Source organism: Capsicum annuum, chromosome 5 (assembly GCF_002878395.1).
Source record: "Capsicum annuum cultivar UCD-10X-F1 chromosome 5, UCD10Xv1.1, whole genome shotgun sequence".
In the NCBI taxonomy this organism is placed as follows: domain Eukaryota; kingdom Viridiplantae; phylum Streptophyta; class Magnoliopsida; order Solanales; family Solanaceae; genus Capsicum; species Capsicum annuum.
The window spans coordinates 121,639,021-121,662,929 of record NC_061115.1 but is presented as its reverse complement, the minus strand read 5'-3'; the positions used below and the strand labels follow the sequence as shown (position 1 = coordinate 121,662,929).

The 23,909-nt window shown below is 37.1% G+C and overlaps 1 protein-coding gene across 6 annotated transcripts; it reads left to right on the top strand.

Moving 5' to 3' along the window:
- The first annotated feature begins 435 nt into the window (after positions 1–435).
- Positions 436–23,833, top strand: LOC107870791 (transcription factor BIM2). 6 transcript variants are annotated; one of them, XM_047413146.1, is made up of 9 exons: positions 483–712; positions 1,158–1,263; positions 1,533–1,617; positions 7,020–7,089; positions 7,171–7,266; positions 9,372–9,460; positions 9,539–9,775; positions 23,243–23,372; positions 23,536–23,833. In XM_047413146.1, the coding sequence occupies exons 2-9, from the start codon at positions 1,167–1,169 to the stop codon at positions 23,638–23,640; spliced, it is 909 nt and encodes a 302-aa protein (XP_047269102.1). In that variant the 5' UTR covers positions 483–712; positions 1,158–1,166; the 3' UTR covers positions 23,641–23,833. The 6 variants fall into 6 exon arrangements, with proteins under 6 accessions (XP_016572923.1, XP_016572922.1, XP_047269102.1 ...); XM_016717439.2 differs by having other exon boundaries at positions 484–788; XM_047413147.1 differs by lacking the exon at positions 483–712 and adding an exon at positions 879–1,032.
- The last annotated feature ends 76 nt before the right edge of the window (positions 23,834–23,909 follow it).

The following is a 23,909-nucleotide window of genomic DNA, read 5'->3' as shown; positions in this document are numbered from 1 at the left end:
TTAATGTATTTTTTTTCTTATTTAATTGCTAATTAATAAAAGGGGTTAACTAAGGATTCGTTTGAACATTATTTTAATTCGTGATTTAAAATAAGGCTGATTTGAAGTTGATATTTTGGTTGAAAATAAAGATTTACCGGTAAAAAATCAATCATAATAATAATTAACTATTTTTAATATAAATAATTTTGTTTAAATAAATTTAAAATAATAGAGTTTTTAAAAATAAAATATTAACTCACGAGTCAAGTTTTACATTTTAAAATTTAAAATTTCACTTTTCAGAAAATATTAAAATTTTTAAAAATAATTTATAATTAAAATTAAAATCTTATACAAATTTCATAAATAATCACCAAAAATTTTAAATTTTAGAATCAAACGTCTGCGTAAAAAAAAAGAACAAAAGACAAAAGAAGTCACTTCACGCTACTTGCACCTTTTAGGTTGTGAATCATCAAATACATGTGAATTAATTTGTTAATGGTGGAGAAAATCAAAACAGAATGGTTCCGCTTACTCAAAACTAAAAGGGATGCCGCTTACTACTAAAATTTTAATTAAAATAAATCACATGTGCCATGACAAACAATTTAGGCAAAGCCATGATAGTAATTCCATAGTTAACGGAGTGTTTTTTTTTTAAGGATTCACATCAAAAAGCTAATTTTCGACTTTCACTAATCAATACCACAATCAAGAACCTGCAGCAGTAAGTACTACTATTGCCAGCTACCCCGAATCTCAATTTCTCCCATCAACACAATTTTGCCAGAAAAGAAAAAGCTGTAATATTTCTTCTCTATCCCATATACACCTTTATTTATTTATTTATTTCATATATATATATATATATATATATATATTTTTTTTTTTTTGGGGTGTATATCTTTGAATTGGAATGAATTGAGTCTGAATTGAGCCGAATGGATGCAAAATGAATTAATCTATGCTTCCGCTAAAAATTATACTATTTATGCATAGTTTTTCTTATTGTATATATATATATATAGCAAATGTCAAACCCCTTTGGTTAGTTGTTTGTTTAATTCTTCAGATTTTTAAATTCATTAGTGAAAATACTGCTCCGCCACTGCTGTGTTTGCAAAAAGGTCTGATTGTGTTTGTTTGTTTTTTTCTTTAATCATTTTGTGCAGATAGTCGCTATGAAACGGATGAAGGGTCATCAAGAAGAGGAAGAAGCGGAGGAAGATGATGCTTGTATCAAGAAAGATGCCACACCTTCTAGTAGCAATACCAAAGGTTTGTAACTTTTATTTTTCTAGTTGAAAGATTGCATTTTTTTTGCTAAGGATATAAGTTAAATTGGATTTTGACAAGCGGGAGTTGCTCGGACGGCAAGCACCCCTCGCTTCCAATCCTATGTTGTGAGTTTGAGTCTCCACTGGAGCAAAAAGGGTGGGAGTTCCTAGGGAGGGGTTTTGGAAAAAAGAAGTTAAATTGAATTTAGAAGTGTAATACACAAAATCCTTAATTTTGTTTTGTGGTTGTATTATTATTGGAAGCAACAGCTGGGAAGAATAATGACAAGGCTAGTGCATTAAGGACCAAGCATTCAGTGACAGAGCAGCGTCGGAGGTGCAAGATCAATGAGAGGTTTTTCCAGAAATTTTGTTTTCCTTTTTGGTTAATTGAAGTTTTGGCTTTTTCTACTTGCACATGAACTATTGGTTTGTTTCCCTAGCCTTCATTATTGTATTTTCATGTTGTTCTTACTGCTTATGGTTGTTCTCATTTTTTTCATCTGATTGGAGCCGAGGGTCTATTGGAAACAGCCTCTTATCCTTTTTAAGGAAGAGGTAAAGTCTGCGTACACACTGCCCTCCTCATCTGTAAGTATGTTGTTGCTACTTGTACATGAAAAAGGTCAGTTTGTGAGATTTTTAGGTCTTCATTTAGACTGGCGGTTGTAGTTTGTTGATTGAGTGGAATAACTGTGTATAATGGCTGTGTTACATGGACAGAAACAGTGTAAATGTGAAGTGACTATTTGACAGAAGTTGTAACTAGCTGGACATTGGGAAGCTTGATTTCAGCACTAAATAGCTTATTTTTTTCCGTCTTTAGTGTAGAATTTTCTTTTGGAATGAAATGGGCCTGAACGCAGCAGAATGAGTATAAAGGATTTAATTACAGACAACTATTCAGGGATTGTAGGATTGAGGTGTAGAGTGATTGATTAAGTCAATTGCTTTCAGCCAAGAGGAGTTGTTGGTTGAGTTTGAAAAAAGAAATCATAGTAAAACAAGTATTTGGAGGCTTGAGTAAGAAAATTTCTTCAGGCCCTAAGTTCAAATATTGATCAGCAGTCTGGTATTTTACTCGAAATAGAATAACAATTAAGTGTAAATCTTTTGGATCGTGATAAATTTGAGAAATTAGACCGTGTGACAGCCATTGTGTTGTTGAACTTCTAATGATAAATGTGATTTGGCTTTTGTTGGTGGATGCCCAACCAGAAAGTTGCACCAACTTACAATCAAGGAATGATTAAAAATGTTTTGTTATGGTGGAAGTAGGAAACCAAAAGGAATACACGGGAGATTGATTAGAGGAATGACTGCACATACATATTATCCTTTGTTTAGCTGTCGCCGGAATGCTTTCATTCACTTTTATGATGGAAGTAGGAAAGCAAAAGGAATAAACGGGAGATTGATTAGAGGAATGATTGCACATACATATTATCCTTTGTTTAGCTGTCACCGTAATGCTTTCATCATCTTCATGGGTCGGTTCACTTTTATATGTCTGAATATTCTCTTAGTTCGAAATATACTTGTTTGTAAATGCTAGTTGTTAATGTTTTATATGAAGTTCTGAAGTATGAATCTCCAAATGAACCTACATGCTTCTTCTTCAAATGCTGTCCCACAGTCCTAACTTGCTAAAATGATTCAGTTCTGGAGAGCGCTACTCTCTTTATTTCTACTGACCGTATATCTGCAATCTTCCTAATACTGTGAAATGCTGTCCCTCAGTCCTAATTTGCTAAAATGATTCAGTTCTGGAGAGCGCACTCTCTTTATTTCAACTGACCGTATATCTGCAATCCTCCTAATATTGTGAATTCACATTTTTATTGTGTGGATTAGTGTTTCTGCAATGTCTCTTTCTTCTATTTATTTGTTTGTTATGATTTCCAAAGGTCCTCCTTTTCCACGTCATCTATTGTTTTACAATAATTGTTTGTGCTGCATAGTCTGCATGATTCCTATATGGCACTTTCAAGCAAAGGAAATGAAAACCCCATTTCAATGTATTTAGGAGTATAAATCTTGTAAATAATTTGCAAGTATCATACAATGGGGGTGCTTGGTATGACTGAAGTCATTTTGCAGAAAAATGTTTTCCATTAGGAAGTCATTTTGTGGTGTTTGGTTACCAGAAAATTTTTCCATTTCCCATTGGAGGGAAATTGTCTCTTTAACTTTCAAACTCATGTTACTTGTGTTAACTAAAACTAACATTATTATTAATCTTTTCTCTTCAAAAATGTCATCAGAACATCTCTAATTTGCTACAGTTATTATTGATGTTTAGTATATACTTTTCAGAAATATTCTTCACCCACCAATCACACACCAGAAAACATAAGATTTTCTATGAAGAACATTTTCCATGGAAAATGACCTCTATCATGCCCAACACATTCGTAATCTTTCGTAATTTTCGACCTTTTATTGGTTTACTTTTTTTTTTTTTAATGCCTTTCTTTAAAAGATAAACATGTTGAGATCTTAAGAGTGTCAAATAATTTATTAAACTAGATTGGTTAGAACAAAAATCGTGACATATAACCTGTGTTGCTCGGACTCTTCAAAAATGCTGCCGTGTGCATATCCTCCAAAAGTAGTGCATTTTTGGAGAGTCTGAGCAACATAGCATGTAAAGTAGGCTGTGAAGATACTTTTGGGGTTCAAACTTCAGTCCATATGTTAACTTGCGTATAGTGGAACTGGGGAAGCATCTGGATGCAATTCTGATGAGATCTCTGTGTTTTGGGGTGTGTCTGCAAATTGTATAGGGTACATCAAATAAGATGTTAGACTTCATGTACAGAAATGACATATGAAATTTGAGTAAGGTTTCTGGCTAATGCGTGTTTTTAGTGTGTGTGAAAGAGAGAAGATCAGTCAAATCTTGTTCAGATCAATAAAAATGGAGCTGAGTTAATTATTAAAACCGTAGTAAAAAAACGAGATAACTAGTTATAATAAGCATGAAAGGACTAATTTAAGTGAAATGCTATGTTGCTCGGACTCGGTGGTTATGCCGTCGAACCCGTCCCGACATGACACCGGTGCGGACGCCGGCGTGAGATTCGTCTCGGATTCGGTCAATCGAATCCGGAGACGTTGACCAACATCAAGAAGAAAGTTATCTCCGTTATCAAAAGGGAGAAACCGGCGAAGGGAGAAAATCAGCGACTGTGATTGTTGTCGCCGGCGGAAGGGTTATCGTCGCCGGAATTTCGATGGGGAAGAAAGAAAACTTAGATTTGTGATTGTGGGTTGTTTCCGGCGAAAGGGTTGTTGCCGGCGGAAGTGTTATCATCGCTGGAATTTCGATGAGAAGAAAGAGTAGAATGCTCAGATCTGATGGTTGTCGCCGGAATTTCGTCGAAATGCTCACTGTTGGTGGTCCTATTTTTTAATAATTATATTTTTTAAAAAATAAATTATATTAAAAAGGTAAACCTAATTTATGCAGATCTGGTGAGTGTTTGACTTTTCAAATACTACTCCTAATTAAAACGAATTTATTTTTTTTCATATAAAAAAATACTATTCCTAATTTAAAAAGTAACTAAAAGAAATTACCTTAAAAGTGAAAAAAGTAAAGAATATTTTTTTAGGAGTAGAATTTCCTTGACACATCAGAAAAAGTTAATTGAAATGACTGTTTAAATATAGAACTATATTTATAATATTTAATTTTTTAGCCGAATCCCTGCACCCGTATCCATAATTGAATTCGCACCCCCGAATCTTAAAAATTAAATTTTGACGAATCTGACTCTCGAATCCGCACCTGTCTCGGATACCCGTACCCGAGTCCATGCAACTAGGTGAAATGTATTATTTGCAGACAATTGTTTAGAAAAGCTAACCTAAATTTCAATTTATGCAAAATAGGAGGATAGAAAAATCTCTAGTCTCCCTATCACACAATCCTACAATTTTCCAATTGAAATAATATATTTGGGTCTTCAATAAGTTGTATAAACGGCTGAAAGGAGCTGAGAAAAGCTTTATAGGCTTCAAAATAGATCAAAAAATCAAGAAGAATATAAAATAAATAAAATAAAGCAAAAAAGGGATGAAAGAAGATAATGGGTGATTTAGACTTCAGTGATATTTGTGTAAAGGTTCTAAGGTTTAAGTAATGTAGCGAGATGGTTTTAGAGCACCATAGTAATACCTATATTTGCAGAAGAGGAGGTAGTAGGTAGTCCTCTTAGAACTTAGAACTTAAAACTCTGTAAAAATCAAAAGTAATACAACAACATACCCAGTATATTCATTCCCACATAGTGGGGTCTAGGGAGGGTAGAATGTACACAGTCCATACCACTACCTCAGAGACGAGGTAGAGAGGTAGAGAGGCTATTTCCGATAGACCCCCGGCTCGAGACTAAACAATGTAGGAAAAAACATAATATAAGAACAAGAAAAACTAGGTAGTAACAAAACCGCGGACAATAAGAAAACAACAACAGTAGCAGAAGCAAGATTATCATGTAATAATACTACCAACAATCTACTCAAAACCACAAACACCCAAAAGTTCCAAGAACAAGATACTACCCGTGAAACTCTACAACTACTAGCCCCTATCCTACTAACCTTTTACGTTTTACCCTAATACGTGTCCTCCCAATCTTCCTATCTAGAGTCATATCCTCGATAAGCCGTAACTGCTCCATGTCATGTATAAGCACCTCCCTCCTATATTTCTTCGATCTACCTCTACCTCGCCTTGAATCCATCCATAACCAATCTCTCGCACCTCCGCATTGGGACATCCGTGCGTCCCCCCTTATCACATGCCTGAACCATCTTAACTTTGCTTCACGCATTTTGTCTTCTACCAAAATCACTCCCACTTTGTCACGTATAACCTCATTTCAGATCTTATCCATCCTGGTAAACCCACACATCCATCGCAACATCGTCTATCTCTGCCACCTTCATCTTTTGAATGTAGGAGTTTTTAACTGGCCGACACTCTTCTCCATACAATATTGTTGGTTTAACCGCCACTCTATAGAACTTGCCTTTAAATCGAGGGGGGACTTTCTTATCACACAAGACTCCGGATGCGAGCCACCATTTCACCTACCCTGCGCCAATACAATGGGTGACATCCCCGTCAAACTCACTATTTCCCTATATCATAGATCCAAGATACTTGAAACTATCTCCCTTTGTCATAGACCCAAGATACTTGAAACTCTCTCTCTTTGGAATGGCCTAGGTATCAAGCTTCGCTACTACGTCCGTCTCACGAACACTGAATTTACACTCCAAATATTCTGTCTTACAAAAACATCTAAAAATGTTACAGAGAAATCTGATAACTGATGAGCTTCATTATTACATAGAAAATACTTACAGGATATTAATTTCCTATTCCTCCAGGAATTGTTGCAACAGTGCCACTAATTGGTTGCTGATGTTAAATTACTAACTCTATTCCCGGAGAAGTGAATTTCATAAATCCGGTCACTCATGAAAATGAAGTAGTTTTTAAATTTGAAGAAAAGCATGCCTCATAATTAGTCCATTGAAGTCTTTAAATTGCACATTTTTTCCCTCCTTTTTTTAGGGCAGGGGACTTGGAATTATGGGGTTTCTCCTCGTATTCAATCTGATTTGGAAATGAAGCATAGAATGACTATATTAATCTTAGGTATTTGAAGATTATGTGGTGAAATCTATCTAAAATGTCTGAGAAAATTCCGTATTGTTCTAAAGTTTATTTGGGTAATCTAGATTTCAGGCATTGAGAAATCTGATACCCCATACCAATCAAAAGCGAGACACTGCGTCATTCTTGTTGGAGGTACATTCTATTAGTTGAAAACCAGTTTACCTTTTGTTTTATTTGTTCATTCTGTTGGTGATAATTGATGTTTGTATGCAGGTAATTCAGTACGTACAATTTTTACAGGATAAGGTACAGAAGTATGAAGGATCATATCAGCCTTGGAGCTCAGAGCCTACAAAGCTTATGCCATGGGTAAATTCCTCTAGCTAGTTTCATGACATATCAATTTTCTTATCAAACGTTTTCGATTGTGAACTTTGGGTTGCGTTTTGTATTTTTCAACTGTAAGAAAGATCGACTCTTCTTACAGAGAACACTTATGCTTCAGGTATTATATGGTAAGATGCAGTTGTCTGATAATCAACTTACAAAGTGAAGACTAATGTGGAAAGTCCTGCTTATATTGCTAGCTAATCCAATATACTAGACAGCACAAACATACTGAATATTGCATAGGCTACCGATATTGCTGCACAAATAAAAGATGCATCTTATGTTGCATCTTTTTCGTTAGAGTGCTGCATTTTTTGTACCAACACTGCAAGCCGTGGCCTCTTGTCTCCGTTGTCCATATCAGTTAAAATTTCTTCCTAATACTCTGTCTGTCTCTCTCTTTCTTTCACACATGCACATGAGTGCATGCACAAAAATAAAAACACCTCCCTCAGATGAACATTGATGTGCACGTGTTTCACGTTAAACACCTCCTGCAGATGAACATTGATGTGCACGTATTTCACGTTATACTTGTATAACGGTAGATCCATGATTAGTCCATGTCTATGCTTTCATTTTGTGGTTCCATTGTTTTTGTTTTGTGTATATTTCATTTCCACTGCTACTTCCGTGAATGTATGCATGACTGCTCTTGCTCCTTATTTTCTGGATTTGCACTTGAATAAGATCAGTTTTGGCTTTGTTGTTCATATGAATTTGATTATTGGGTTTTTTTCTAGTAAGGCAAGTAAATTTAATGAAGTAAAAAGCACCAAGTGGATACTCAAAAACTGTACCAGCGGTTTGGTGCTGCAGTTAAATGTGCATAAAGTCTACTAGTCTAGCATCTCTATGCTGTCAAAATCATATGCATCATTCATTCTACACCAAAAGTACACCTGTATTTCAAACAAAAATCTGCAGGTTTCTTTCCCTCAAAGCACCTGTAGTTCCTTTTGACTACACTGTCCATAATATGCATACTGGGACTTTCATAGTGTCTTCCTCTGGTTCTCCGTAATCTTTGCTTCCCAATATTGTGCTGTTCCCCTTTCCCCTTTGTAATCTGCAAACTATCTCAAGTCAAAAAGGCTTCTTTTGTAGCAATCGATCTGAAACATGCAACTTTTATTGGTACAAAACTTTTTGTGGTGCCTTCGTCTTCCGTATCATTTTCCATAGCCATCTGTCATGTCAGTAGTTTATTACAACATCCCACTCTGAACCTGCCAAGTGCCAACCTTCTTTGCTTTCCACCATAATTTGTCTGGTTCTTGGTTAACTCCCTGATGTTTTTGGTGTCTTCAAAATATTGAGCCACCCTTTGTCTTTCTTTTTGATAACCATGGTGTCCGGGCCAGCTTGCGCGCACCTTGACTAAATCCACGGTATACTTGCTACCTCCCACCAACAACAGGTACCAAGTAACTCTGTCCACCAAGGTTAGGACAGATGAGAAGAAATCACCTAGTGTTTGTCTTTGTTGGGAATTGAACCTAAGACCTCATGGTGCTCAACCCACTTCTTTGAACCACTAGGCCACATCCCGGGATGTGAGCCACCCTTTGTCTCCTAGTCTTGAGAATTTCTTCTAAATCGTATATTCTATCTACTGCCAGTCCTGCTTCTGGCAGCTATACTTAAGTATTTACGGCAATGCAATACAAATCAAGGGATTTAACTCCATGAATTGTGTTCCTTCCCAGCCATCTCTTTCCATAGTCGGGTTTCTGTCACTTCTCACTTTTATTTCTTACTGTGCCTTCAATAAGATTAGTTTTGGCTTTATTATTTATTGGTATTGTATCTTTACTCCTGTAAGATTGATTATAATAGGTGCCCTCTTGTTCCATTCTCTTCCGTTCTCTGAAGTGTTCACATACACGGGTACAGTTTGGGAATGATTTTTCTGATAAATGTGACTTGGGTAACGAAAAGTCTTAGGTGCAACTTAGGCTATGGTATTAACTCCTAAACTTGTGTCTCATCTTGTTCCAACTAGTACCAGTTTTATGACTGAATATGTCATGTGAGAAGGCTGTTTTTGTTCATTAGTTAAAAGTTCTTTTTATATGGTCCAGAGGAACAGTCATTGGCACATGCAGAGTTTACCAGTACAGCCACATGCCTTGAAGAATGGTATTGGTCCAGAATCAACATACCTGGGAAGGTTTGATGAGAATCCCGCAACTGTTACTTCTACAATGCAACCAAATCAGCAGAATCCAATTGAATCTCATACTAGCAGGGGCGTGTCATTTAAATCAATGGATCAACAGAATGAACTAGCTAACAACTCAATCACAACCACCATTCCTCTGCAGTCTGGTATGCCGATGCCAATGCCAAACAATAGTGCCTTCTCAGAGCCTCAACCTAGACCAGTGTCTGATCAAAGTTCCAACATAGTTGATGCTCTGAATCATCGAGAGGATCTGGCAATAGATGGAGGCACAATCAGCATTTCAACTCCATACTCAGAGGGGTGAGTAATTATATAACTTTTACAGTTGGGACCATATAGAGTTAATCAGAATGTGGTCTCTCCATATCTTATTTGCTCACTTTTGATTCTCTTCTATTCATGGTAATCTCTGTTTCTTGTTTCTTTTATGTGGGACATGTTATTGGTTTGGGTATTCAATTGTAGCATCCTCTTACATGAAAAAGCATGCCAATATCTTCAGTTTCTTGTGGATGTCTTTTCATTATATTTTTTTTTGAGAAGGTAACAATTAGTTTTCTATTCCAAAACAATCATACCTGCCACAACATGTTACAGGTTTCATAATTACAATTGTAAGAAAGTAACAGGAAGATCTTTAACCCTATAGCAAAAACTTATAATGAGCCTAAAACATCCATAACTGATTCTAGATCTTCCATGTACTCCTTTTTACACCAAAAATGAAATAAAACTATGCAATTCATCTTCATCTTCTGTATGTTGTTGCACTTGTTCTGGAAGCATCTGAGATTTCTTTCTTTCCACACGGACCACCAAATACATGTAGGTATGATTTTCCATCTTTCTTTATGTCCAGAGATACTAGCTATCTAGCATAGCTGCTCCAGATTTTCTGAGTCTGTACTATCCTCTTTGGCATCACCTAATGCAGTCCCTTCATGTTGATGAAGATTTTCCACAAATAATTAGTGATCCTACAGTGTAGAAAGAGATAGAGATGAGTGACTGTTTCATCCACTTCTTCACATAGGAAACATGTTGGATTCAGATTGAAACCTCTTTTCATTAGATTTTCCTTGGTAAGCACTGCCTGTTTAGCCAATAACCAAGTAAAACATGAAATTTTTAGGGGGATTTTTACTTTCCGAATTAGTTTTCAGTCCAACTACCAACTTGATTGTTGAAAGTATTGAACTTCATGTATGCCTCCTGTGTTTTGAATCTGCATTGATTGTGATTCTGTCATACAAAACTATTGTGTGGAGTGGTTGTTCCTTTGAATTGCTCCAGAATTCTAAAGAACTCTACTAACAGTTGAATCTCCCAATCATTTAATGGTCTTCTGAAGCTCAAATCTCATCCCTTGCTTGACCATACCTCTGCGACAGTGGCATTTTGCTGCTGGTTGAGGATGTAAATATCAGAAAATAGATCTTTTAAAGTGTCTTGCTCCAACCATCTATTTTGTCCCAGACGAAAACCTTCATGCCATTTTCCGTCTTTATACTACAATTTTCTCTTAGTTTTGGCCATAGATTCCTGATAGCTCACCAAAGGCTAACTCCGTAAGTGCTAGTGACCAATTTGGTAGTTTAGTGACCATACATTTCATACTTCAACTTGATTATCTCCTTCCATAAAGCCTGCTCTCCGGATGCAAATCTCCAAAGCCATTTCAACATAAGGCAATGGTTTTTGGTTTTCAAATTCCTTATCCCTAGTCCTCCAGCCTGTTTACTACCAATCAAAGCATTCCACTTGACCAAGTGAATTTTTTTGGTTTCCCTATTTCCTTCCCAGAGAAAGTTCCTTCTTAGAGCATCGAGTCTCTGAATAACACCATTAGGAATAGGGAAAAGAGACATCATGTAAGTAGGCATGGAATCCAAAACACTGTTAATAAGTGTTAGTCTTCCCCCAAAAAGAGGTATTGGCTTTCTAGTTCATAAGTCTTCTTTCACATTTTTCCACCACCCCATTCCATATATCTATGGACCTTCTTTTGGCTCCCAGTGGCATACCCAAGTATATAGTTGGTAGTTCACCAATTCTACCTCCGAGGGTCTTAGCCAATGAAGATAGGCCAGTCACTTTATTAATGGGATACAAGAAGTTTTTATTCCAATCAATGTGTAGTCCTGAAATTGCCACAAAAAGAACAAAAATGATCCGGACCATCATAAGCTGCTCTCTATTAGCATCACAAAAAATCAGTGTATCATCAACATACTGCAAGTGAGTGATCTCCATGTCAATCCCCATCCCCAATCGATTTGCAACTTTGAAACCTTTCAACCAGGATTTTTCTTGGGCAATTTTTAGCATATCATTTAGTCACTCCATCGCAATGATGAATATGAAAAGGGACAGAGGGTCTCCTTGTCTTAAGCCTCTCCGTGAAGAGAAAAATCCAGTAGGAGAACCATTAATTAAAACAGAAAATTTCACAGTGGTAATACAAAATTTCAACCATCTTAACCATCTATCACCAAAACCCCTTTTTGATAGGGTCTCCAGTAGGAAATTCCAATTAAGATGATCACAAGCTTTTTGTATATCCAGCTTACAAGGATGCCCAGAACATGACTTCTTATTCTTGAGTCCACACATTTATTTGCTATAAGAGTATCCACCTACTTGTGCATCACTTTTTTGAGTCTTTCTTTTAGCAACTTAGAGATAATTTTATACACACTACCAATTAGGCTGATGGGCCTGAAATCCGTTAACTCCTTTGCACTCATCTTTTTGGGGATCAAAGCCACATAGGTAGAGTTGAAGCTTTTTTCAAAAACACATCTCTCATGGAAATTTTAAATTGCAGCAACTACCTCCTCACTTACTACCTTCCAACAGTGAACATAAAATGCCATGGTGTATCCATTCGGCCCAAGAGCTTTGTCTCCAGCACATAGTTTCACATATTCCCACTGGATGCTAAAGTCTTCTTGCAGCAATAGATTATCTTCCTCGGAGATTCTATTGCCTTCCCTGCAACCACCACTAGAGTCTCTGAATATAATTTCTGGTAAAAGTCGACAATTTCCCTTTTTATAGTTTCAGGATTTCTAATAGCTTCTCTACCCACATTTAGCTCCTCTATGTTGTTATATCTTCTATGTGAGTTAGCAGTTCTGTGGAAGAACTTGGTGTTGTTGTCTCTCTGTTTTAACCCGTTAACCCTTGATCTTTGTGTCCATGCTATCTTTTCATGCTTGGCTATGTTTTCAAACTCAACTAGGAGTCCAACTTTCGCATGACTCTCTTTTCACTAAGAGGTCTTTGGTCTTGTTTTTCTTCTAGTTTTACAAGTTGAGGACTCTGTTTCTGCATTGCTAGATTTCCTTGGATAGTTTGGCTCCACTCTCTCAATTTATCTTTTAGAGCTTTCAACTTGAAGGCTAGGGTGATTTCCACCATTCTTTGATTCTATCCAAAAAACCCTCTATATGCAACCACCAATTCTCGAATTTGAAATACGACCTTACCGGTTCCCAGTTCCCACTATAAAGCATTATAGATGTATGATCAGAAGTAAGTTTGTGAAGGATTGACTGTTTGATGTTTCTAAACCCCTCGTCCCACTCATCAGATACTAGAAATCTATCTAGCCTGGCTGCTATGTCGTGTCTATTCTCTTTCCTCCAAGTATAGCTGCCCCCTACAAGATGAGAGTCCAACAAACTCATATCCTCAATACAGTCAAAAAAATCAGTCATTGCCCTCATGATTTTAGAGCAATTCTTCTTTTCAGAAGGAAATCTAATCGTGTTAAAATCTCCACAGACTACCCAAGGGCCCGTAAAAAGTCCTCTAGCTGCTCCAATTTCCCACCACACTTCTCTTTCTACTTTATTGTTAGGTGCATAAATGCCTGAGAGAAACCAAGTAAAATCTTGATTCTTTTCGGTGAACTCACAGGATATAGAATACGCTCCCACACTATTTACTTCTCCTATCCATGTTTTCCCATCCCACAAAATTAATATGCCTCCTCTAGTTCCACTAGCTTTGAGCTGAACGAATTTGCCCATCTATTGGCCCACAAATCATTCACAATATTCTTCATATATCCTTCAATTTTGGTCTCTTGAAAGCAATAAACATCAGCTCTCCAATTGCGAATTAAGTTCTTAATTGTGCACCTCTTACTTGCCTGGTTTAGGCCCCTCACGTTCCATGACACAATATTGATAGTCATTGATCACTTGGTATTGTGTATCCCCCCTTACTTCTTGTACCATTACTTCTGAAATTGCTTTCACAGGCTCTTCAGTTCTTTGGTTCTTTTGACTATAGGAGTCGAATTCATAATTGTTTCTTCCTTGTTAGAGTTGCTTTGCCTCATGATATCAATCTTCATAAAAAGCAATGTTGCTTCCTCTTTGTACCCCTTTATGTCTACACCGAATTTCTTGGCAAATTTGATGATGTACAATCCAGATTGAATATCAAAGTCTTAGTCTGCTCCTTCCTCTGTGTTATGTTGATTAAGTGGTACTGCCTCCTCAATTAGTGTCAAGCTCAAGTTATTTCCTTTACTTCTTTGTGGGATAAATTCTTACGTGTCAGGGATCCCTAGAGATGAAGGAGTTTCTCGATTCCCCAATGTCTTATTTGATGCTTCTTCTTCATCACTTGATTTCTGGGCAACAACTTCTTCGCTCATGTTGTATTATGCTCTGTTTCTTTTCCTCCTTCAATGTCAAGTATCGTTGCAGAGGTTATATTATTTGCCTCCAGTTCAGCTGCAAAAGGATCAATTAAAGGAGCAAAAGTATTATTTACATTAACAGGCCCACCAGTCATGCATTGGCCAGCAGGTTTGGGCCTAATTTATTGCTCCTCTTGTTTGCTGGCCTACTTCTCTTTTGAGGGGCAATTAAATTAAAGTCAGCCTTACGTGCAGGTTCACATGCTGGAATAGATGGCAAATTCAAAATAGCTGAGTCATCAGAGGAACCCACGTGCCCTGACACTTCTCTAAACCCTAGTTGTCCTCTATCCCCTTTATATTAGGTCTTTTCTACAGACTGCTGGGTCTTTGAAAGTACTTCTTCGCATTCATCAGAAATCACTCTTGCTGGTGGCTCAACCCGAATTTGAACTTTGAAAGTCAATCCTTCATGGACCAACTCCACTGATTTTGGGACTGAATCACCATCTCCTTTCGCCTTAATCCTTGCCCACTTCATATGATTTCGCAACTCTGTTTCTTCTTCAGTTTGTATCCACCCACACAGGTTACCAACCTCGCATAAAACTTTTTGAGACCACAGTTGGAGGGGTAATCCTACTATTCTAATCCAGACCTGGTCCAACCTTTCGTCTATGGAGTTTAAAGTCGGTAACCACCACTGTAGATTGATTTTGTGAGAATTCCAGAACCAATTACCTCTCACAATGTGATCTGCGTTAGTTTTGTTGGGGAACTCGAAGAGAAATTGATTTCGCCCTATGTCGTAAATGTTGATGCCATGGTTGCGCTTCCAAGTGTTCGTAGCCCATCGACGAATTTCTGACAATGTGATATCTGGATTCTCCCCGGGGAAACTTCCGACGACGCTTTTCGCTAGCAGCTCGTCTTGTATTCTTGTTGTTGCACCTGAAATAATTAGCGAGTTCCCTTTTTGTTGGATCCTTGCCGCATTTATTTCTCTTGTAGCCCATTTATTGTTCCTGACAGTGTCCGAGTATAATAAGCCCCCCTCTGTTTCTCTGTGTAGTACTTTGACTACCTTCTGGGACTTAGCATTAATGAAATTCGTTATTTTGGTTGCAATATCTATCCATCCGTAGTAGAATGACCATTCAGGGATGATGATAACTCCTCTCTACCCTGCATATTTATAATGCTAATATAACGGCCAGATTTGTTGTAATTTCTTGAAGAGAAAAACACTGAGTAGTGATCACGGAATTTCCTCCTGCGTACTGAGTTCCCAAGACCTTTTGATGCCTTCTTGAGTGCGTAAACCAGCCACTCCATAGTCTTCTGACTGATACTCGTTCTTTTCATCATATTGCTTCCTCTTTCAACCCATTCATACTATGTATCTGCTCTAAAAACCACCCTGGTAACATCATATGACTTGAAGCCCACTGCAAAGTAAATGCTATCATCCCCCATGTCATATTCATAGCCGGATCCGTATCCCCAAATCTTAAAATTTAGATCATGAAGGATCCAACCTCTAGATCCGCACATCGGACACCCGCAACCAAGTCAGAGCAACTTAGGTTTGGCTAGTGCACAGACCACTATGCTGAATGTATTGTGTTTGAGGGGGTGATAACATCCAAATACACTCTTTAAGTGAGAAAGTGTTCATGGTCATATGCAATATAATTTATCCAACTATGAGTCAGGGTCGAATCCCGCGGAGAACAGTATATATGCAATCAAGCAAGTAAGAAATTATTACCAACTACTTAAAGTCAAACATTTGATAATATTTGATTTTTGATATAAACACTAACAAAGATAAAACTAACTAGAAGCGAGTAAAGTGATCAATGACATATCAAGCAAAGAAAAATAAGAAATGTGGAAAGTAGGGAAATGATTAACATAAAAAATGATTCATTGCAAATAATGATCTACCGCTAGTTAATCATGGGTTAGCCATTAGCATTTCAATTTACTCACTAATGTTTTTCGACTATTTAGCGCGTCTATCTCAGCTAGTTCTCTCGAGTCGAACTAAGAAGACTATCCTAGATAGTTCTGTCGAATCAAACTAAGAAGACTATCTTAGCTAGTTTTCTCGAATCAAGCTAAGAAGCATTTAACAGATTCCAATTTTGGGGTACACTTTGATGGTTCCCATCTCTAGGTTAAATCTAGAGGTTTAAAGCCCAAATCATGTTAAGTAATCGAAGTCCAACCTTAATATCCGCTCTCAAGCTAAATTAAAGGGAATTGAGGATGCCCTAGGGTTAGATACTCCCTTAGGAATCAATTCAAAACAAGAGACCAACTTCATTAATTGCAAGAAATAATCAAAACGAAAGCAACAAGAGTTGAATCAAACCCTAACAATTAGTATCTTTACTAGATAATGTCCAAACACTCGTCAGAGAGAATGTGAACATAGTGTATGCAATATAATTTACCCAACTATGAGTCGGGGTCGAGTCCCATAGAGAATAATATATATGTGATCAAGTAAGTTAGGAATTATCACCAATTATACTAAACTGAAGACTTTTTAATAGTTGAGCTTTGTTTTTAAAACTAATAAAGATAAAATTAACTACAAAACAGATAAAATGATCAAGGACCTTCACTAGCTGGGGAAAACAAGGAATTTGGAAATAGGAAATCAATTAATATCACAAATGATCCATTGTAATTAGTTAACTACTTATTGATTGATTATGAGTCCAACAATCCATCACCCGCTTGTCGCTTGTGTCTCTCGACTAGCGAATTATCTTCACGAGTTCTCTCGAATCTAGCTAAGTGACATTAAATATATTTCAATTTTAGGCTACACTTGGATTAACCTATCTCTAGCTTGAACTCATTAAATAAGGTTTAAAGCCTCAAACCGCGCGAATAAAGCTTTCCAACTTTAATTTTCTTTCCCAAACTCAATTTAAAGTAAATGAGCAAGTCCTAGGGTTAGCTGTTGCCTTTAGAAACAATAATATCACAAGATTAATTAGATCGACAAATATCTATTCATAAAAATAGCAAGTATTCAAATAATATAAAACCACAAGATAATAATCAAAATCCAAATATTGTTTCATCTCTAAACACAATTTCCAATTCCAAAATTACCCCAACAACCCAAATAGATCATTACAAAGCAAGAAATTAAAGAGAGGAGTAAGAAATTTTCGTAAACTTGCTCCAAATCTTCAATCCCAAAGAGTGTGGATGCGTCCTCCTAAGTCGCGCGGACTCTTCAATTTCGATGTCGCACCCGTGTCAGATTCTCCAAAAATACACTAGTTTTGGCGAATCCAACACGCACCCGTTGACATTTTTGAAGAGTCCACGCTGCATAGGTGTTCTCTCCTTGCTCCCGACAGCTTGAAAATGAACCCTAGCTCTTAGGTTTCAGATAAATGGCCAAAGCTAAAGGAATGAGCCCTAGCTCCCAAGGCTCGGATTAATGGCCAAAGATAAAGGATATTTCCCCCAAGTCTTGCTTTTATAGATCCCCAATTTTCCCACATCAAAAATTAAAAATATAGCATTCACATTTTCAGTTTTACATTTTCAGCCACTTTTTGCATCTATGGCTAATTTTTCCATGTTCTTCATTTTAGCTCTTTTTAGACTTGTTTTCTCTTGGTTTCTTTCCCGATCACGTCCAAAACATATGAACATGTAAAATGGAAGTAAACCACATTAAATGCACTATTTTCTCTATTAAGCATAGCAAAAATCTAAGAATAAAGATGAGATAAGTAGGTAAATACTAACTAATCCGGGAGGAGGGGGAAAGGGTAGGGGGATTGTGGCCTTCTTAAAATTATTCAATTACTTGGTAAAGATAAGTCACCTAGTCAAGGGAAAATAACATAGATTAATGTGAGAAGCAGAAAAGTAAATGACACAGTCAGTGTTGGGGCCAGGATTTTTATTAAGGGTGTCAAAATATAAAAGAAGTAAACACATAAAAAAAACGAAAAAAAATTGCTAATGATGAAATTAAAATGTAATGACATTATCACAATTGTACTCGACGAGGTTTCATCTCTTGAAATGTTTTTACACTAGCATCATTAAAAATATCAATAACTACATCTTTTCTACATAATGCGCTAAACAACCACTCAAAAGTTCATTATCCGATTCCATGGGTCATTCTTAATAAGCTTCATTGTCGAATCAAACAAATATGTTTTTCACATACATACAACCTAGTTTTTCAAGCTTTCAGAGGAAATTAAAATTGGTGTAGTTCAATGATTTTCTTTTTTTTTTTTTCTTAAAAAAAGTAAAAGTAAGTCAACCAAATTTAGGAAAAGAAATTGAGTGCTAGATAGATACAAGTCTACCAGATACAAATGAAAAAAATAGTGCCAAGAAAGTCCCTAGAAAATTGAAAAGAAAAATAGGAGGAAATTGGTGAACTTTTAAATGTTAGCATTTGGATAATGGATTAATGGCATGAAGAGTTGAGCTAACAGGGGTGTGTTTCAATCTCTTGCTCTATCAAATGAAAAAATTAACTATTTACTTTATTCAATCTATTAGAATACATGTAATTAATGAAATATACCATTCTGTAAACTGTCTCATTCCAAATTAGTTGAGGAATAACGAGTAATGTATGATTTTTATGGAAACATGAAATTTGATGGTAATGATTGCTCATTTAGAAATATGATTTGGGCACTTCAAGCTTGGTTACTTCAAATTCGCCCATCTAGACAACAAGAAAAAGATCAAAGTCAAAAAATTAAAATTATGTTGATAACTAGGGTCGAACATGCAACCTCAAGGAACTTCTGCAACCCCTTAACCACTGGGCTAAGACTTCAACTTGTTTCAAGCGGTGTCAGTACTGGTATATATACCTATAAAATCAAAATTTAACCTATTTATATTGTGTAAATTTTTGACGAAGGGGTGTCGCTTCATCCCTCAAGGAACCCCGGGCAAGTGTAGCTCCGCCTTGGACAAGGCTATGTTTTTGTAGTGGTTCAGAACCGGTGTGATATCCTAGTCCAGTCCCCTTGGGTTGCAAGGAGGTTCTCTTTTAACTCTTCTTGTTTTGTTTACACGTGTGGTTTTGAATTCGTGCCACCAATGATGATTAACAGCTGGTTTTCGTGTATTTGCTCACCAACAACTTTGACACAACCAGATCTCTCTATGTTTCTCTTTTTATCGGTAAATCTACTATAGTGTGTGAAATACAGATCTTTGAGAAGAATAAGGAGGACCTTGAGAGGAATTTAAGGTGTGTAACTTCCTTGTTGCTGACTGTTCATATTAGTACTCCAATTTGAATCGTCTTAGTTGTTGAATCTTCATAGTTGATTTCCCTTAAACTTAACCGAACTTTGCGGATGACCGATTGAGATTGAGCATTCAACACTCTTTTCCTTGTTTGTCTTGATATCCCGCATCCTTTGCTTGACTGGATAAGGTTGTGTATACATACATTTATCGCAACAAGCTGTGAGAGATTCCAATTTTGGCAACCCAAGAGATATTGCTCAAGATGTAGTAGGTCTTCTTTTCCATATTAATTTGGATACAATGTCTTCTATGTTGATTGATCTTGTGCGGATCTTTCCTTGTACCAATGTTGTGGAGGTCTTCTTTTGGTCGACTGATGTTGTATGATTGAGTTTTTCCTTGTATCAAAGGGGTCTTCTTTCTTGACTTGTCTTGTGTGACTGGCTCTTTCCTTATATGAGCTTATCTATCAGTATTCTGGAGTTTCTCTTTTTTTGAAGTTCATCAAAACTTCCTGATATGTCCTTCCTTATGGTTATAGCCACCTTCCTTGTATGCTTGGTTCCTTTGGTTTGTTTGTTTGTCTTAAATCGAGTCTTTTTGCTTCATCTTATTCCTTCTCGTCAATTCTTGTCACACAAATAATAGTCAGTTGTTGATTACATACTCTTTGTCAAAATCGAGACTTAACATAAGCAGTTATCCTATCTTGGGACGTAAATACTTCAGTGTCTGATACCTTTCTCTTCAGTTTTGAGAAAATATATCTCATGCTAATGTTATAGCTTCAACCAATTCATCTTCTTGTGTTTCATATGTTCAATCATATTCCAAATTATGGCGTATTGAGTTTAGCATATTGCCAAGAGTATGTGTAACGCCCCAAATCTGGTACCCGGAACGCTACACGGTGCTCATGACCCCGAAGGACCACAAGCTAACCCATGACTGATATCTGTACCTGAACACTGCATAATATACTGTATAAATGCGGAAATAAAGGTTGAAAGGCCATAAGGTTCAAAACTGTAATATAACTAATATAACATAACATTTGGATGGGGTATGAACTACCCAAAACAACTGAAATGAACTGTCTGAACATGATAGTTTGTAAAGCCTCTAACTGTCTGTATAAGGAGTTGATGGGAAATGTCCCCAACTAACTCCAAATATTGAAATAAACTAAGTAATGAAGAAATAAAGTGATGATATGTCTTCGAAGGATAGGGACTCACTGCTAACTCTGACTGCTGAAACTGGAATGCTACTGATGCTCTGGGTTCGTGCTTCTGAACCTATGGTATGGTGTGCGTCAGTACGTTTGAATGTACTGGTATGCAAGTGAGGTAGGCTGAATGCAAAGGGTTCAAATGCATGAACACTGCTAACTGACTGAATAACATGAACGTGAGAATACATGCATGAATAAGTGACTGTGACTGAATTCGTGATGGTACTGACTACTAAGTCTGATTACTGATAACATGAGTCACTGATAACTGATATAACTGATACTGAATGACTGTATCTTGCAGTCTAGGTTCTGATGGAATAACTGAGTTCCGCACTGTTCTGAGTTGATTGTATCTAACAGTCCTGAAATTTTGAAGAACTATCTGAGTTCTATTACTGAAACTGAGTCTGAAACTGTAACTGTGGGAAGTAGTCATCTAACCAACATGCCCCAAATAAAGCAATATAGCTATGTTGGGGTCCAATCTGTAACCCCGATTGGAAGGGTGTCAATACTGCGCCACTGGTAAAGATAAGCTGTGGGTAACCCTCATCTAACAGTGTCCCCAAAAGAGAACGGTGGGACCCTCATCTGACAGTGTTTATCCACCTCATCAACCCTCATCTGTCAGTGTTGATGTCTCAACCTATGCTGGCTGCATAGTTCTAGAAAGCAAGGATTGCTTCTAAGGATCACACCCTCAACTGTCAGTGTGTGTCCTCATCCTTGGATTCACTCGATGCTAAATCTTACTCCCATCTGAATAGACACTGAACATGATTAACTGAACTGAATTGGACTGAGTTCATTGAGTTCCGTTGACTGACGGAACACTACTAAGATTATTGAATTACTGAGCTTTATGAGATTTCTGGGATTACTGTGTTTACTAAGTTTTCCTGAGTCACACGACTGACTGAATTCTACTAAACATGGCTTGACTGAGGATATCATGAAAATATGACACTGGCTCTAGGCACACAGCTAAATTGTCGGGTATTAAATACCCCCAGGACTCGATAGCATAATATGTAAATCGTGACACAAGCCTAAAAGCCCAACAATGGCTATATACTCACAATTCATTCATTAAGACATTTCAACGAACACTTGGGATGTATCACTTGTACATGAATGGGGAATACATAATTGCATACTATATCGTGGCATTAATCCATTCTTATGGACAATTTATCAAACATTTGCCCATAAATATATCATGGCATGGTTTCTTCTCTTATTAGTTCACATAGGCAATTCATCAAGCACATAATGAACATAATATATGTAGACAACATTGCACATCAAGTAAACATCATGATTCAATTCTAATTTCACAATTCAAGGATTTAATCATGGGTTCACATAAATCTACTCATATAATAACTAATTCCACATAAAATTTATCACCAAACATGGATTAGAATTCAATTGGTCATTATCAACATGAACAAAAGCAACCCAACATGGGATTCATAAAAATCCATATACTTGAACTTTGAAAAAAGAGATTCTTGAGCTTCATGGGTGAAAGGGACCCATTAATCAACACTTGACATACCTGAGTTAATGAATTTGGAAGGATTGATGGAGAGTTCTTGTGATTTGGCCCTTGAATTTGAGAGCTAAGGTTCCTTGGCTTGAGAGAGAGCAACACAATTTGGGAAAAAAAGAGTGAATAATGATATCCTTAGGTCATGTAGGGTTAAATTTCGTGTTTAAGGCTGAACTAAAATCATGGGAAAATACCTATTTAACCCTGGACGCGTCTTTTGATTTTTGTCAAAATTTCCCGATTTGGTAGGCTGGCGCGATGCGGCGCTATCGTGCCGTGTCACTGGAAATTGCACACTGGGAACTGGGTTGACGGCGCGACGCGGTGAAATCGCGTTGCAATACTGTATGGGACCTGGATGTTTGGCGCGACGCGGAGACATCACGCTGAGACATTGGAAAAAGGATAATTGTGAATTTGAGCCCTAGCGTGACGCACCATAATCACGGAGGCTCACTGGATTTTGACGATTGCCATTTTGGCCTACTCCGCGACGCGTTGATGACTCAGGTGATACACTGTCTCACTAAAAAGGCTCTAACTCTTCGCTTGGGTGTCGGATTTGGGCGAATTTGGTATCGATGGAAAGCTTATTCAATTTTCCACATGGTAAAAAGTAAAAAGTTTGAAAATACCACATGTATAAAAGTGTATTCATCTTTAAGGCATGTTTTTGACATCTTCGGGACGAATTTAAGCTAGGTAGAAGTACGGGGTATTACGGTATGGTTCATACTCATCTCTGTAGTTGAGAAATGATCCCGGTAAAGCTGTGGTGGAGAATGATGTCTCAAGTAAATACCAAGTGTGTATACAAATTTATATATACATATCTATTTCATATAATGGTAGTTTTCGGTCTAGCTTGTGCACATCTCAACTACTCTACTGGATATATGCTACCTCCCACATGCATATAAATACCAATTACTTTTATCATTCCTTTTTTTTCCGTTACCAGACTTATGATGTCTTTGGATTAGGCTCCCTTGATGTCAATGTGATATTTCTACTGATCACTGGTCATTGATTTGGTCTAATCAGGTTACTGGATTCGGTGATACAAGCACTGCTGTGTGCCGGTATAGATCTTTCAGAGGCTACTATCTCAACGCAGATTAATTTTGGGAACCGGGCAAACCAAGGAATGACCCCAGGGCCACCTATTGCAAAGGTATGAACTTTGTGACTTGTTGCAAACGAGAAGCACATATGTTGGAGATATCGCTCTGCATCCAGTAACCATGAGAATGTTCAGTCACTCACCAAATGTCTTCTTTTAGCGATCCACCCCCTCCCCACTGTACGCTTACCAATTCATTTGCATTTAACTCTAGGATAATGAGAATCCTACACCCTCTGGCAAACAACATATGGATCATTTCCGGGAGGCAAGCAGTGATGAAGACTTGGAGCAAGCTCAGAAGAGGCTGAAGATATAGGTATTACAATAGCATGGCCATTCCCAGCTAAATCAACTTAGTTACCATATGCTTCAATAGAAAGTTCTATGTATATTACATTCTTTTTTTCCGTCCGAGTCATGTTCATAGAAACGTTCATAGATATAATCTTGCTTGTCTGCTGTAATATCTTGAAATTCAGATTTATCAGAGGTTAATAATTGATATCTCATGACTCATGCATATTCCCCTAACTTGTGGTCTGCGTTAGGACGGGGTGGGCCGATTTTGGGCAAGTCAAAATGGGC

Excerpts from the sequence above, each read along its gene's own strand:
- LOC107870791 (XM_016717437.2), top strand. The coding sequence starts at position 1,167 with ATGAAACGGATGAAGGGTCATCAAGAAGAGGAAGAAGCGGAGGAAGAT. Across the intron at positions 7,267-9,371 it reads CTACAAAGCTTATGCCATGG|AGGAACAGTCATTGGCACAT; the intron begins GTAAATTCCTCT and ends TATATGGTCCAG. Across the intron at positions 9,776-23,242 it reads TCAACTCCATACTCAGAGGG|GTTACTGGATTCGGTGATAC; the intron begins GTGAGTAATTAT and ends TGGTCTAATCAG.